This window comes from Dermacentor variabilis, chromosome 2 (genome assembly GCF_050947875.1).
Source record: "Dermacentor variabilis isolate Ectoservices chromosome 2, ASM5094787v1, whole genome shotgun sequence".
NCBI lineage: Eukaryota > Metazoa > Arthropoda > Arachnida > Ixodida > Ixodidae > Dermacentor > Dermacentor variabilis.
In genome coordinates this window covers 214835224-214852653 of record NC_134569.1, presented here as the reverse complement: position 1 = coordinate 214852653, position 17430 = coordinate 214835224, and the positions used below count along the sequence as shown (strand labels likewise).

The 17430-nt window shown below is 48.2% G+C and overlaps 1 protein-coding gene across 2 annotated transcripts in view; it reads right to left on the bottom strand.

Moving 5' to 3' along the window:
- Nucleotides 1-17209, bottom strand: part of LOC142573097 (uncharacterized) — a 33714-nt gene extending 16505 nt beyond the window's left edge. For both annotated transcript variants that reach the window (XM_075682619.1, XM_075682618.1), the window contains exons 1-4: nucleotides 16414-17209; nucleotides 15869-16052; nucleotides 11313-11348; nucleotides 11206-11241 (exon numbers count right to left, since the gene is read on the bottom strand). In XM_075682619.1, the coding sequence (XP_075538734.1) occupies nucleotides 11206-11241; nucleotides 11313-11348; nucleotides 15869-16052; nucleotides 16414-16561 (404 nt within the window). In that variant the 5' untranslated portion in view covers nucleotides 16562-17209. The remainder of the gene's footprint in view (nucleotides 1-11205; nucleotides 11242-11312; nucleotides 11349-15868; nucleotides 16053-16413) is intronic.
- Between the last annotated feature and the right edge of the window lie 221 nt (nucleotides 17210-17430).

Genomic DNA, 17430 nt, shown 5'->3' with positions numbered 1-17430 from the left:
AGAACGCTAACATAATCCTTATCCATAAGAAAGGGGACGCCATTGACTTGAGAAATTATAGACCGATCAGCTTACTGTCCGTTGCCTACAAAGTATTTACTAAGGTAATCGCAAATAGAATCACGAACACCTTAGACTTATGTCAACCAAAGGACCATGCAGGATTCCGTAAATGCTACTCAACAATAGACCATATTCACACTATCAATCAGGTTATAGAGAAATGTGCGGAATATAACCAACCCTTACACACAGCTTTCACTGATTACGAGAAAGCGTTTGATTCAGTCGAAACCTCAGCAGTCATGCAGGCATTACGGAATCAGGGTGTAGACGAGCCGTATGTAAAATACTGAAACATTTCTATAGCGGCTCCACAAACACCGTAGTCCTCCATAAAGAAAGCAACAAAATCCCAATAATGAAAGGCGTCAGGCAGGGAGATACGATCTCTTCAATGCTATTCACAGCGTGTTTACACGAGCTATTCAGAGACCTGGACGGGGAAGAATTAGGAATAAGAGTTAATGGAGAATTCCTTAGTAACTTGCGATTCGCTGATGATATTGCCTTGCTTAGTAACTCAGGGGACGAATTGCAATGCATGCTCACTGACCTGGAGAGGCAAAGCAGAAGGGTGGGTCTAAAAATTATACTGCGGAAAACTAAAGTATTGTTTAACAGTTTCGGCAGAGAACAACAGTTTAGGATAGGTAGCGAGGCACTGGAAGTGGTAAGGGAATGCATCTACTTAGGACAGGTAGTGACCGCAGATCCGGATCATGAGACTGAAATAATCAGAAGAATAAAAATGGGCTGGGGTGCGTTTGGCAGGCATTCTCAGATCATGAACAGCGGGTTGTCATTATCCCTCAATAGAAAAGTGCATAACAGCTGTGTCTTGCCAGAACTCACGTACGGGGCAGAAACCTGGAGGCTTACGAAAAAGATTATTCTTGAATTGAGGACGACACAACGAGCTATGGAAAGAAGAATGATGGGTGTAACGTTATGGGATAATAAAAGAGTAGATTGGGTGAGGGAACAAACGCGAGTTAATGGCATCTTAGTTGAAATCAAGAAAAAGAAATGGGGGGCATGGGCAGGACATGTAATGTGGAGGGAAGATAACCGATGGTCTTCAAGGGTTACGGACTGGATTGCAAGGGAAGGGAAGCGTAACAGGGGGCGGCAGAAAGTTAGGTGGGCGGATAACATTGAGAAGTTTGCAGGGACAACATGGCTCCAATTAGTACACAACCGGGATAGTTGGAGAAGTAGGGGAGACGCCTTTGCCCTGCAGTGGGCGTAACCAGGCTGATGATGATGATGACGATCAAGTGATACCTTAATAAAGTTCAAGGCTAGACATACAATAATAACACGTTACATGCATACGTTACGCATCGACAATGTTGAGACTTGACTCGCTTCCTATTCATATCACGGACACAGCTGCGGGAGCGCCTGTAGGCCCGACGCCGTTTGATATTGCGGCTATATCGACGCTATAAGCTTAGTAACGACACTCTCAGAAGTTTCCCAATCCAATCAACTTGTTCACACCTCTCGGGAAAGCGCGAAAACTTGCCACTTGTCGTCAACAGCACGTTCGCCGTGCACCCTCCAGCGCAATACCACATACCAGCATGGCGCCGGACGATAGACGGCGCTGTGATCGCAAAATGGCGGCGCTCTCAATAAAACGGCCTATAGTAGTGCCCAAGTGTATTCCATTTTGCTACTCGTGTAAATTTTCTGCAACAACACAATCGTGAACTCGTTGTGTTTTTGAATGTTTGAAATCTTTTACTCTCGGTTACAGCAGAATTAGCTCTGTGTTTAGCTTGTTATGCTATGCGCCACGAGGTGGCTGTACTGTGCCGGCCTCTCAGGCTCACTCTAAAGCCCCTTCATCAGAGAGGAAGTAGTGCAGAGGTACTTTAACTTGCGCCTCTGGCTACCTGTCGAAACGTCCAGGTCACCTGCGTTTACCGAAGTACTGGACACGCTCGAGCACTGCGACAGAGCGTTCGCAACGCACGTTGCTTGGATAGCTGTCGCTGGGGATCGACGGCCAGGCGGCTAGTGGAGGTTGGAGAGACTTTGTGCACTGCCTCCGGAACACCAGAAGTAGAGGGCGCGACGACACATCATGACGCAGAGCCAGTGAAGGCGGGGGTTAGCCCCGATCGCTCGGCGAACGTGTTGAGGACAAAAAGCATAGGAAGCAGAGTGTTATGATCGGCCTGGTATTCAGCCTCTCAAGTCTGGAAAATATTTCATTTCGCTTTCCCTTATCGAGGCAATTGCCCTCCTCCACGAGAAAACGCCGCCCTTCGCACCTGACACGTCCTGAGTTGACACCGGCAACCAGCACGCCGCAAAAAGAAGGCCATTAGCGTAGCAACTTGACAAGAGGACAAAAGACTGTGGGAACACTAAAGCACTGGCGCCTACATGGGCGGAACCACACCCGATGACAACAACCATGCAAGAAACCATGAGAGGTGGACGATCTGTCCTGTAGAGCCACGCTTAGCCCCCCCCCCTTCCCACTTTCTTCGACATGGACCTGTCTGCCGACCTGTCACCTGAGAGAGATAACTAGAGCTGTGATGAGTGGGCTCTCATTTTATAACCTCTCATCATATATTCACGTGAAGTGAACACCAAATTTTCTATGAAACAGACTGTGATACGTTTTAGGCCAGCATTAAGCAACATTTTCATCAGCTTTCTTCCTTTAGAGTAAAATATTGCAGTAAGTTTTCTGAGAACCGCAGCCTATCGCACGCTTTGCAGTGTCACGGTTGACGTCTAGCACCCCGTGCAAAATGGCTTCTCGACCACCATGCCTCATCGAAACGAAGTGTGACTTCCTAATTCACCATGGTTGTCTCGAGTGTACGCCGGTCTGGCGGAAGCCCCGCAATGTTTACAGGCCCTTTTGTGTGTGTGCGACTTTAGAGGGACCCTTTCCTCGAAGTGTCAAGCTCTACAGGAGAACTTCCGCGAACCAGCCACACGCAAAAGAAAAGAATAAGTGTCTACAATCCCGGACCTGCGGCTTGGTATATACGGAGGCGGGACGCTCTTTCCTTGCAGCAGGCTTGGTATTCTTTTCTAAATCTCTAACATTTATTTCAAAGTTATTCTCAAACTTAGTTTATCTACGGAGGCGGGACGCCTATCCACAAACCAGACTTTGTGGCTGTCACGTGTCGTCGACGGGAGCAAGATCCCTCCCACGATTTCAGAGATCCTATTTAAGGGGCTCCGAAATGTACTTTTTAACACCTCATCTTTCACCAACCTTTGAATGAACCATGCAAGTTTCAAACTAGAAATTGTCTCGTCCTTGCCTGGTCGCCATGGTCTACCGGATGCCTACAGCCCGCCGACAAAGCCACGCTACCGAATAGTAACGTCGGTCGAGCTTCGTTAAACAGGCGTCGCTACAACTCGGCAGCAGTACGATACGCTACCCTGGAGTACGCAACAGCAGGCGAATGAGAAATTGCTTTCCGTGAGCCAGTGATGAAATTCATTTGCAGTAGAATTAACTTTCAGTAGACCCATAATATGCAACGTTGAGGGGGAACGCCGTGGCTTGAGAGGAGAGTAATGTTTAACTACTCGTATCTGCTTTATTATAGAGCCCTTACTCAACATTCTTCTGAGAATGTATTGCTTGGTAGATCTAGGTCTAGCCGTACGACAAACAAAAGCTTCCGGGACCCTTTAAGTTGAAATTCCTACCCTAAAGTGATTCGTTAGAATGCCAATTAATAAAACTTGAATTCGAGCTTATGCACTTCGATTTCTTTGATGCTGCATACAACGATTCGGCGCGCGTCATGTGCAATACTATTGGCGTATTCGTTCGCCTTTATGCACTGGACGCTTTTTCTTTGTTCGTGAAATACTTATTGCTCGGAATATATTCGAATTGCAGAAATAGGTGAATTGTTAAACAGAGAAATGCTAAACTTTGCTATGGGATGGCGCGTGGTACAAAAGAACCCGAAGAAAGGTGAGACGTAGATTTTATTCCAATGTGACGCAGCTCATGCCTTCTCCTAGCAATGAATAGGGGATATTCAATGTGCATAATGATTTAGCAATACCGGATGCATCCCGCATCTTTCCTACAGCGTAGTGGCGAGGCGGTTGTGCTTTGATATTCAGCGCTCATCGCGGTGAGGGTATTCAGGGCATTCAAGAGCAAGAATCGCCTTCATCGTCCAGCAATTAATGAACAGTGAACTCCATCGTGCTGTCTCCACTCGACGAAGCAACCATGACTATCTCTCTGGACAGCATTCTAAAGCGGAGTGCTTCATTGAAACGAAAGCCTTGGTCGAGCCTCTTTTATCCGCTATGGACGCTTCTGACCTGAGCAAAGTGCCCTGAAAACTTGCTCATTCGATCTCGAATTTTGGTATCGAGACTATGAAATTACCTCACATTGGAATATATGCCTGAGGCTCGTTTCGTTCGCAACAAAATGCTTCGCATGTGCGTCACGTTATCGCAGCTCGGATACTACACGGTCGTTTGTCAAAACTGATCGGAAACTCAACGCCCGCAACTAATGGGCACCGTGGTTTCTCAGTTCATGCTTAGTTCTCTATTCAAGTGTACGAAGTGAAATTGGGCATGCGCTTCACGTGCATTGTTGAATGTCAAGAGAGAGAGAGAGAGAGAGAGAAAGAGAGAGTAAAGCTTATACAAAAGAGCACTCGAGCGTAGATAGCTCTTCCGCTCTGCAGTGGGTGGTCCCCGGAGTCCAGCGGCCTTAGCTGCCCTTCTCGCTCGCTTCACCAGGTTGAGCTAGTCCGTCGAGTCTGATCTGGACAGCGCTGCCTCCCAATGCCGTGTGGTGGGGTGTGTTATAGGTGTGAGCTGTGGTGTGCTTGTGCAAGCCCATACCACGTGGTAAAGCATTGCGCATGGATCGCAGTGCGGACATTTAAAGGAATACAGCGCAGGGTCTATGGCGTGGTAGAGACTCACGTGAGGACTCAAGTGTTTGGAGTTTTCGCCATATTACGGCTTCCTCTCGCGTCACAGCATTACGAAGCGACGGTAGTATTTTTCGTGAAAAGCGATAGTGTTGTAGGATGTGCGCGTAGGTTAATGCTATGGGCTTGAGGTGGAACTGCTCGGCACGACCCTCTCGCGGCTCCCGGTGTGCATGCACTCGGGCGTAGGCGTGTGCCTGCTGATTGCCGCGTAAAGACTCATGCCCCGGAGTCCACACGATTTGTACGTATGGCGGGAACTGGTGCGCTCCAATCAGAATGCGATGTGTGCGGCCCTGGAAATCCTGGCCCTAGAAAAATTTCTGCATGCCGTCTGAGAGTACGTCTGACACTCCCAGTGCGGCCTCGTGCTGATGGCTAACGCTATGGCTAGTTCCTCTGCCTCTGCAATGCTCGCTCTGGAAACCGACGACGCATTTATTTCGGTCCCATGATACGCTGGTGACACATGCAGAGCTTCTTGATGCGCTGGCTGCGTCTACGTATAAGACACTGGGGTGGTTCTCATACTTGCTCGCGAGCGCCTGCGCTCGGGCATGTCGCCGTCCGATGTGGAAGATCGGGTGCATGTTTCTGGGTATTGGTGAGACGTGCATAGTTTCCTATATTCGTGTTGGGATTTTTGTAAGTGCGCTGGTCTTCCGTACGGAATATCCAAGACGTTTCAAGGCGCAGTGTCCCGCTATTGTGCGTTGTACACTTTCCTTCTGGTTTAAGAGGTGGGCCTCTATAATTTCCTGTTCGTTGTTGTATACCCCTGTCTTCTCGAGGCGAAAAGTAGCCGCTGCAGTTCGGAATCCGAGCGCTTGCTTACACGCCTTGCGCATCAGCCGGTCGAGTGCCTCCACTTCCACATTGCTGAAATTTAAATATGCGACCGAGTACGCCACGCGGCTCCCAACCAGAGCCTGCACTAGTTAGCTCAAGTCCTGTTCCTTGAGTCCCCTCTTCCTGCCGGTAATTCGTGGCATCATGCCCAAGACATGCGTGGTCGTCTATTGTAACTTCTGTATGGCGTATCCTCCGTTCCCGTCCTTTTATAAGTGTAAGCCGAGGACACGAAGTCTGTCCACCTTGGAGATTTCTCTAGGAACTATTCGCAGGTGGATGTTTGGTGCCTGGCTTGTTGATCGTCCGCGCGAGCTCTTCTCGATTAAGAGGAGCTCCGACTGCTCTAGCGCGCATTGCAGCCTGCATGTCACCGCGTATCTTGCTACGACGTCCGCTGCCTCCTGCAATGCCTCTTGCTGTTCTCCAATGGACCCTCCGACCTTCCATATCGTGATGTCTGCATACAAGGCATGTCTGATCTCCGGTATTTTCTCGAGTTGGACTCGGAATTTCATCATGGCCACGTTGAAAAGTGTCGGCGACAGCACTGCTCCTTGTGGCGTCCCTCTATTATGTGTCTACTCGCTGTGACCGCACACTTCCAAGCCCTATTTGGCCATACGATCTGTGAGGAAAGCCCTCACGTAGTTGTAAGTTAGTCGGCTGCAATTCGTGTCACTGAGATTTGCTAGTATTTCTTCGTGCCGCAAGTTGTCAAAGCCCCCTTTAGGTCTAGTGCAAGAATTGCTTTCGGGCAGCCCCACGGCTTTCCTGCATTCAGCATTTCCTTTTTGAGCTGCAGAAGCACGTCTCGTGTTGACAAGTTGGGCCAAAAACCAAATATCGTGTTCGGCATCAGTTGATGTTCTTCGATATGCGTCTGTTTCCTATCTAAGATAACGAGTTACATCAGTTTGCCGAGTAAAGAGGTGAGCGAAATGAGTCTTTGGTTCTCCAGGCAGGGCATTTTCCCGTCTTTAGTATCAACGTAATCTCAGCATGCTTAAATTCCGGGGGCAAGGTTCCTCTGATCCAGTGTATATTGAATAGTTCCAAGTATTGCCTGCACGGTTGCATCGTCCAGGTTACGTAGCAACTTGATGGAGATTCCCTCCTTGCCCGGAGTGGTGTTTCGAGTGAGTCTCGCGATCGCTCGCGTCAGCTTGGAACGCGTTATGTCCCGGTCGAGCTCACTGCTTTCCAATCTGGCGCAGTTAGTCGCAGGCAGTGCACCGAGTATTGGCTTCCCAATGTATTTACTTTGTAGGGCACACAACAGCTGATCGTCTGTGCCTCCGAAGTTGTGTATTACTCGGCTCATCGTGGGATTGCTTTCTCTCTTGCTCTGGTTCGGATCTAGTAGATGTCTGAGTATGGCCCACGTCTTCGCAGTGCTCAGCGTTCCTTGGAAGGAGTTACAGAACTGGTCCCAGTTCTGTCGTGCAAGTTGCTCTGCGTAACGCTCTGCCTCGTCCGTTGGCTTCGCGATGCGAATTTTTAGCTTACGATTGTGACGCTGGTTTGGCCATCTTTTCAGCAGACTGTGACGCGCTTCCTAGATGTGCAAGAGGCGCGGTTCCACTGCCGGATTGTCCGTGGTAAGTGCAATCTCCTTGGAGTGTTTGGCCCCCAATTCCGGGAGTTCTTTATCCCAGCCCTCCAGATCACTTATGGCTTGAGCATCTTGCATTTCTCTTTGACTCCGGAACTTTGCCCAGTCCGTGATTTTGCTGGAGCGTATCTTCCTTCTTGGGAAGCTTCCTGCGTCTACTGCGATGCTAAGTATGAAGTGGTCGCTTCCTAGTGTTACGTTTCGCCTACAACGCGCGGTATAGCCGGCGCGGATGCAACGGACGCCGGGGCTTCGTTCAAAGCGGCGGACATTTTGGCCCGTTCGGCGCCGCCGATACGCCTCCCCGCCAAGCGCGTCCAGGCATGTTCCAATGCCACGTGTCTTCGTGTGCGCATGTGTGTGTGTGTGCATGTTGGTGCCCACGCTTGTCAAAGCGCGGCAGCCGGGGAGAGGAGCTCCCCCAACTGTGAAGCGAGGAGGTCTGACCGGCGCCGGCCCGGCGGATGCGTCACCTTCTAGTCTCAACGTGCCCGAGCACCGCCATCACGTGGCCTCATCCCGAGGCGTTCCTTCTTGCCCTCAACTGCGAGAGTATAAAAGCAGCTGCTCCCAGACGCCGAGAGAGGCTCCGATTTCTTCTGTTAAGTAACGTGCTCTCCCGTCTCTCCACTTCGGTCGACCTGACCGCCCGCTCTTTTGCGATGCTAGAATAAACAAGTTGTTCTGTTAGCAGTCGACTCATGCTTTGCCAGGACCTTCGGATGCTTCCAGTTGTGGCCCAGGCCGCCAGGCCAACTCTACCCTTGGGGCTTGCGACCCAGCTGCAACAACGGGCGTCAGCACTGAGATTCCAACACTAGCATCTCGTCAGTGTTTTCCCACTCGACGTTCCGAAGTGTGGACGCGAGCGCAAGATCGGGACACGTGTCGCGGGTCGTGCTGTTGCCTATTATTGTCGAATTTGTCGGCTCCGTCTCTATCGTAAGTCGGCGACGTTGAATGACGTTGTATAAGGCTGTTCCTTTTCTGGTGTGTCTGACGTACCCCACGCCACCTGCGCTGCGCTGAAGTCGCCTAGTACAGTACGAGGAGGCCGTTTTGACCAGCTAACTGCCTGGCTTGCTGCAGCAAGTTGTCTAGGGGTCCCGGCGTTTCTTTCGGCGTGCTGTAGCTTGCTTCCGTGTGCTGTTTTCTTTCGCTTGCTACAGCACACATCAAATGTCCGAACGATGGCAAGCTATAGCCCCATCGCCACCTTATACCGCCACGCAAATGCGTTTGCGCATCGACGCACGTTTTTCTTGCACGCGTTCTCGGACACTGAGCAATTCTCGCACTGGTTTTGCGCTTCCGGTGTTGGCGGTAGTGGCCTTCATTCTTTACAGACGGTCTCTCCCGTTATTTTAACTTTTTTTCGCATTTTATACGTTATGTATTATTTTTAACGCTTTACCCCAGATAACGAATGCTTGCAGACGCCGCGGCTGGTGCATCCGCGCAACAATATGAGGAATCCTGCGAACGCGCAGCTGGCGGCCCAGCTTAGCGTCTGGGTACCAAAGCTGAACATCGAGACCATAAATTAAATTTCAAAGGAAAGTACGGGAAGCGCAAGCGCAAGCGATGCAAAATGAAGATGCGTGGTGAAGCAGAGGCAGCTTTGGGAGAGAGTGCCCCACAGGTCTTGTTTATGTCGACCGGCAATCTGTTGCAACGATGAATCAGCAATATCAAACGAATAACCACTCTGGCTTTTCATTTCCGTCTTTCTTTTTCGCTGAGCAAAACTTGTTTTCGATAGCTTCGCTGAACTTTCATGTCCTAACTTTTCACCGGATAAACGGCACTAATAAATGATGCGACTGCAATTGCGAAAGCCCTCCCTTCGTGGTTCAGTATCAGCCAAAGTGGCAATTTTCCTGGACGCCGTTTTCTCTTCTAAGCTTTCTTGGTGTTTATAAGGTCTGGGAAAAATATCCGAGTGATATGTGTGCTGCGACAGCCGGCGACGTGTTTATGTGCGGCTCGAAAAGCATACGCCAAACTTGAAAAACCACAAAAATGCTCGATCTTCATGTTTTCGTTGTGAATAACCCTAAAAACAATTGTTGCTGTACTTTTATAAAATAGTTGCGCTTCTATGTTTAAAAAAAATACGTGCAGTCGTAGGTTAAGCGGACCTTCTGCGAACAATATTTCTTGCATGTGCAAGTTAGCGTTGCTCTACAGCTAAAATTCAAATGAGAGCTAACGTGCTGGAACACGATACAGCAAGAATGTTTTCGGGGGTTCTTATACACGTTGCAGTAAACTACCAGAGACGATGGAGACATATCTCAAGTTAAATGATAATTTTACGAGCTAACGACAGCTTCTTGTACGCAAGGTCACACAAGCCAGCCACTGTATCGCACGCGGGTTTTATTTATATTCTCCCCCTTTTTGTGATCATTGTTGACAATACAGCGCTAACTTGTCGGCGTTGCCATGAATCACTTTCTCCACGCACAGCCGTGCGAAACAGTGAAAGGTCACCACTGCAGAAATGCAAAAGCAGCAGTTTTTGCTGTAGCTATGCTGTGGCGGTGGTAGTAGTGATGTAGGGGCAGATGAGGTTGGCCTATCATGCTTAGCCAGCCATTTTTCGGCCTGAGCACCTCATACACTTCTAACAAAGCTATCTTATTAAACATCGCCCAACTCCGCGTCTCGAAGAAAGGCTAGCAACAGTCGAAGCGAAGTAGTCTTCCTGACTACTGTGGGCCCTTCAGGGAACATTACATCTTCACAGTTCGCGTATGTAAGACCTTCGTTTTGCAAACTGTGAAGAAACGCACTTCTTTTCTTGTCAAACTGCGGGCATAACCAGGCAGGGTATTGTCACCGAACTCGCCACATTAAGCACAAAGCGGGGAAGAAGATCGTCCAGTCTTAAAACAACCAAGCCTAGGTGTAAACGGTCTTTTTTTTTTCTGATGCGATACAGATATCGCTAGCTATGCTGTCCCGCCGAGTTCCATATTGAGATACCGTAGGTAAGATGGCGGATGGCACAAGTTGCAACTACGATGGTAGCGCTTGACATTTTGAATATTCCAAATTTTTGCAGCATAACGCTTCCTACAGCGGCTCCGGAAGCGGACGGAGGATGGTGGGGGGGGGGGGGGGAGGGGAGCAACCCCAGACGTGTGATTGCAAAGAAATACTGTCCCTTCCCCCGCCTCATGCCCTTAGGGCCGACCCCTTCTAAAACAGTAAACGAAGTATAGGTTTCACATTAATAAAAATTGTTTGCGTCGACGAGTAGAACCCCGGCTCCTGCCCCTACGTTCAAGCACACTTCCGCAGCTCCTAGGTTCACAACAACATAACATATTTTTATTACTGACGTTGGGCCATGCTATTGAATGGCTTCACTGGCCATTCAATGTCCGATCATTCAATATTGTGGTCGTTCAATTGCGATTTCCGAACAGATCAACAAGCCCTTTGACATGCATAGCACGTGCAAATACGTTGCGAATGCTTTGTCCGTAATTCGTACCTGGAATTTTGCTCCTAGTGTTTACTCTTTCTATGCAGGATGGGCATGGAGGATGAGGTTCCATGGGTAAATATCGCAAGAAACCAGTGATCCTGCCAATATTAATGAATAGGCACTGTTGAAATTAATACTGTTTGAGAATCTAAAGTGCCTACTTCACATGCAGCCACTGCAATAAACGATGTTACTTTGATTACATGAATACTCACTCTTGCGCGTCCGTGCACTCGAAGAAGTATTCAGTCCTGCAAGATGTAAACGAAACAAATAAACAAACTGACAATCTTGTTTCAAGTCATTTGAGCGTGTGACTTACGGTTCTGTCTTTGGCTTGATCATTGGGTCCATTTGGCTGCACAGAAAAGACAAGGAAGACGAGCTTACTTCATGGGAATAACGTGCTAGCTTGTTTAGCCTGCATGTTCACTCGCGGGTTAAAAATTAAAAGAAAGAGATAATTTTTCTTACGTTGTTCCTTTAATATTACCTAATAAAGTATAATAAAGAAATGTAAGGTATATAACGTTACATCGAACTTCTACATTAAATGAGATGGTGACTGTATTCACCGAATATGAATGTAACCTTCTTTCTCTTAATACGGCTTATTAATTTAATAGAAGGTAACTGGGTCGCACACGCTGGAACTCTCTTATTTATCGGTCCTTAGGGTCCAAGTTACTTTAAAAAATGCAGTGCAGGTTGTGTCTGTGGATAGTGACATTTAGAATTACTTTTACCACTATCACTCGGAGAGCGCAGAAGAGTATTAGTCAACTCCATAGCTTCCAAAATTTACGACCGCTATGTAAGTTGCCTCGAACATCGTGTCTGTGCACCCGAGTACCTCAAGCGTACACACACATCACTCCAAACTGAAGGCACCGCAAAAAAATTAGCAGCCGTCGCAATCACTCCTCTGTGTTCCCTTTGTGAAGTACACATCTCTGGCATTTTTTTTTCTGGTTCATCTGAAAGGGCGGAGAGCTAGAAGTTTTACCATGTGACGGACAATAAAAACCGCCACTTAACATGAATTCGACCGCTGGCAGGGGCACAAAGTCATACGAGTTACTGAACAGTGCACAGTGGCGTTCAACTGAAGAACAACCTCTGCAGCCTAACCTGCCACTCATGTAAGCGGCACGGAACGATCGAACGCTTCTTTTACTTGCGCATGTTCAAGAACAGAGAACTGGAAAATTTACCACGTGGCTGACAGTCTGATCCGCCACTTAATATGGATTCGCCAGCTTGCAGGGACACAAAGTCACAACCGTTACTGAGCAGTGCACCACAGTTTCGTTCTAGTGGAGGACAATATCGACAGCCCAACGTGCTACTCCTGTAGCTACGAGGAAACCATCGAGCACCTATTGTGTATCTGTCATCACTACGACGTCCCAAAGCCTCTCTCTCCGGACAACTTTAAATCTAATGGACTCGAGACCATTCTCTGAGTTAAAGATGGCCGGATCGTGGCCTCATCTGTCAATGGCAAAAAAGGCGTATCGGCCTCAGAGAGCGCTTTTAGCGCTCCTGTGCATCCTCTCACGTGCGCTCAGTCCTCCATCTCTTCACCTATTCCTATATCTCTTCCCTTTCCCCTTATTCCCAGTGTAGGGTAGCAAATTAGACGCTCGTCTAGCTGACTTTCCCGCCTTTCCGCTCCTTGATTGCCCTCCCTCTCGGGTATAGCTTAAGTAAACATTAGTTTACTTGTATTACTTGGGTTGCTAGACCCTATGAAAAGGTACAGTGCATTGGAGCGTGTTAAATGGACAATAGAGGCAAATATTAAGCCAACATTGACTGTTCAAATGCCATTCAAGAAACCTCGCAGCGCTTATTTCGTGCCAAGAAAACATCAATTTAGGAGAAAATCGCGTCTGAAGGGTCCGAATAACTGTGTTGCAATTATAACATCCCGCCATGAAACCCGGCAGCGGTGACGTTGCATGCGCCATCACCGCCATGTAGCGCCGTCGGTGCGTGAAACGGCGCCCGAAAGACAGCGCTACGGTTTCTTGCGCAAAACGCGAACCCGAGGTCATGGCGAAACCGCACTAAGACAGCGCGTTGAATTCGCCGCTGCGGCTACTCTTGCTCAATTGGCGTGTAGTTTTCGGGCATGGACGTGGCATATTCTGCTGCTTGCAGATTTTATGAGTTTCGCGATCCAGGAAACACAACGCAGCACTATGACGAAACTACTAAAACGCGAAAGCGCCGGGCGGAGCAGGGGCGAGCGAAAAACGATACCTTTCGACCGCCCGCGTGATTGCCTAGGGTAACGGTCATGAGTTCCTTTTCCTGAGAATTGAATAGAACTGGAGAAGTAGCATGTTCTTAGAACTTATAAAGCAATGCAATGATCTTTTTCCTACGAGTAGTTGAGTACTGGGTGACCGAATTATAACGGGTGCCTACGTCATCAGGCTTGTACTTGAATATCCCGAATGAGTTACAAATTGTGACTTCAACTTCTCAATAACTAAAACTTTGTTCGGGATAATATTGAAGGCTCAGACGTTCTCCAGCCTTATTCTCTCACTTTAGTTGGACTTACTAGTTGCCTTTAATGGCACTTTAAGAGGAAGCTCTAGCTCGGCCCGAACTCCGATGCCGCCGGTTCAAATACAAGTAAAACGCAGAAACGTTTTCTGAGATAAGCACTGGGCTGATTAACCACATTTTCTCGCATTTGAGAGTAAAACTTAAATGCTCGTGGCTGTTGGAAGCAGAATATTGACTTTGGCTTGAATTTCTTTAAAATTTCAAAAATTGGTAAGCTCAAAAAAGAGAAGCACGAAGATTAAAATTCGTAGCTCTTGACAAAGAACAGATATCGCAGTTCTGTAAACGTCATCCGTTAGAGCATCTAAAGCGGTCAAAAGTTATATATTATATATTAAGTTGATTTGGTACACTGTTCATAAGGGTAGCGCGGAAGTGCTACTCGCATGTTAGTTGTCTATTGGACAGCCATGTATAGTACATTAATTTTGCCCCCTTTAGATGTAGTATTAGATGCCATTTACGGAATTGTGATATCCTTTTTCATTGCTGAGTTACAGAGTTCTAACCTTTATAGTTTTGTTTCCTGTAAGTTGGTGATTTTCGACAATTTTTATAAAACAAATGCCGGCCTCAATAAAAAATTCGCTGCCTATAATCACTACATTTATTTTTTTCTTTCAAATTGAACAAATCTCATCTAATTTGGTGCAGTGGTTGCCGAGGAAAACGATTTCTTCTTTCCCATGTATTTAGATAGGATCCCCCGAGTTAAAGCTTCCTCTTAACGCCGTCATTGACTCGGACCTGCTGGGTGTCTTTTACTTATTTATTTATTTATTTTATTTTATTTTATTTATTTAGTTTTGCATTGCGCCCAAGCCGAAGTGCCACCGACGCGACTGGAAATGGAGACCGACCTTTCGTCCTCAGCATCAAGGCGCCATGGCCGCTGCCTGATTGATATCGCCCTCTTGTTAACTCACTATAGTACGATACCGCAACAGCAGACGTGCGTAGTTAACATGAGTCAATTACGTGCATAATCACGCGAATACGCGTGCTCATATTCAACGCGTAGCTACGTGCAAGACCGTCGCCTAATCAGTTTCGAGAGCGTCATGAATGAGCCCGATTATTTTTGGACATATTATAAGGTTCTATGCACCTCACGTTAAAGAACAACTTCAGCAAGTAACCTTTTTGCATACGTATAAATTTATTACCATAGCACGGCTGCTACAACGCTAGGTAGGGTGTTCGATCGCGGCTAAGGTCTAGCTGTTTCATACTGCAACAACACTACTGCACTGGAGAACATTAAAACATCCGCAGAACACACCAAGAATGTCTTTGTATACGCAAACCGCTATCATCGGTACAGCAGAGTACATGAGTATTTTCCGGTTTTTTTTATTCTTTTTCTATTCCTTCCTTCCTAAAAAGTAGGCAGGCTTTCTGCCTATCTCAGTGGCAATTGCCAGACTGCTCCTTCCCCCATTTTCCACTTTCTGTGTGTATGTGTTTTGATATCAAATGAAAATAAATAATAATAAGGCAGTTGGTTGCCCATTCATATTGTTTGATCGCAAAGACGTAACCACCACCTGGCAGCTGTACGATGACCCATGCACTCCTATACTTAAATATGAAGGGCTTGGAAGCTAGATCCATCAGTCCGAGAAATGCGGTATATTTGCCACGACACCCAGGCTTTCACGCGGCACTCTCAACGTACTGGGAAGCATCGCAGCCCTTTGTTGCCTGCGCAGAGACGTAGCATACCCGGACTCCAACAGAAACATTGTTCGCCCCATGCATTGGAGAAAAATTCGAAGTTGATGAGTGCGGTCGGTGTCGCGAAGATATATCGAAATATCATTGGTCGTCTTATACGCTTAGCCTCTACCTTACCACTTAATATACTAGCTAATTTTACTTTTTTTGGTATTCAACTTAGTAACAAGGGTTCAAGAACGCCCCTTTCAACCTGTTTTTCAGAAAACGGCAGGTAAACATATTTGGAGTTTGTAACGTTCGCCTCGTGAACAACCAGTCGGCACTGCACTAAGAAAGCTGCGCCTCAACCGCATACATCAACGTGCATCAAGATGTATATATGCTTTCACACAGTGAAGCTGATTCTTCAGTGTTCGCATGTACCAACTAAGGAGCGACATTATTGTCCCTTTTTACGAGTTAATTACTCAAAGAGGATCAGGCAGCATCGCTCACGTATCGACTAGATATCTAGCTTATGTGCACAAAAAAAACCGACTGTATCTATCTCTACATCTAGAGCCTTCGCCTCGGAAACTTGAAGCAAGGACAATGTTGACGACCCCCGGAATTTACCATAGCGGGCCGTGCTGCTTGGCGTCCCTGAGCATCCGATCCAGCGTCTTGTAGTACTGCCACTTAGTGTTCGGAATGGGAATGCCCATTTTGTCGTACACCCGGCGACCGCTGCGCTTCATCTGAACGCGTATCTTGATGTAGCGGTCGCGTGCGTTCCTCCACTTGTTCTTCGCCTGCCATCCTGCACGAGAAAACTAGAATCAGAGCTGTGCGCGGAACACACAGGGCCCGAGAACTGTTAAGAAGTTTACGCCACGACACGCGCATAAGGTGATATATTAAATTTTATTTACGGATATGACTCGAATTTTGACGACATTCACGGAACTTCAATCACTGCAATCTTACGAAGCAGCGAATGTGTGCTTCCTTACCTCCTGCACAGCGAAATCGCAATTTCCACAGGAAGTGCACGTCTATGTCGTCCACATCTGAGAATCATTATTGCACAAATTCGTGCTGATGAATTTAAAACTTCTGATGCATATTTCGTGTACTGAACGCACAGGATGTACATCAGATTTGCATACATTAAAACTCACCTGTTAGTCCGAACTGCTGTCCTATTTTCACCCACTGGCGGTCCTTGAGGGTCGAGTCTTTGTACTCCGGTTGATTGGTGTCATACAGGTACGGGCGCTGCTGCACTAGCTCCAGGAAGCGGTCCCAGGAGAACTCCTCCATCAACATGAAGGCCGAGTAGGTGCCGAATACAACCACGAGTCACAAAACCGAACAAGCCCAGAAGAAAACCATCCACGGAGCGGATGTATCACGAAGTACTGACGCAACATTAAACAGCGGCGTGATAACGCCCAACGCTGTCTATTGCGCGCTTGCAACTTCAAACCCTTCTCTCGCGACTGTAAACAACACCCCGTCAACGGCCCGTGCCCCACGGGAACAAACGGGAGGGCGGCGCGCTAGGCCAGGAGGGCGGCGCGTACGAGCTGTGTCTGGCAGGCACGATTTCTCTTCGTCCCTAACAAATTTAGCTGAGAGTTAACAGCTGCGAGCCGCAGCCTACAACGCTGACCTTAGGTGGCGTGGCAATGCTGCAATGACACACTGCAATGCTGATGGCTGAAGCAGTTGGCTTCTGCCACTCGGCTCAAACGACGAACAGTAGCCAGGCGCGCGTGCAAAATGGCGGCCAACGACCCGCGTTTTTCCACGTCTCCCTCCCGCTTCGCGGTTACTGCGGCGCGGACGGGGAGGCTCCGTCTTCCGTTCGGCGGCAGATGCGGTGACGTCAGCGTCACCGAGGCTACCGCGCTGCCGTGCCGCGGCGGCTGCGGCTGCTGCGGCGGCATTCCGTCCGCTCGGCGCATTCGTTCTCTCCTTGCTGGCGTTGGCGCTACGGCGTCGAGTCGGCTGTGCGGCGGAGCTCGCAAGAGCATAGGGGCGTTGCAGTCGCGCTGCCGGCGTTTGTCCGAGAATTCGCGGGCGCCGTTTTCCTTGAAGTAGATAAAACAGCGCCGCGTTATAAATGCTAGAGCGGGCCTATCGCTGCCGTTTCGCTAAAACGTATCATCCACCCGTGGTAACAGCAAGGCGAG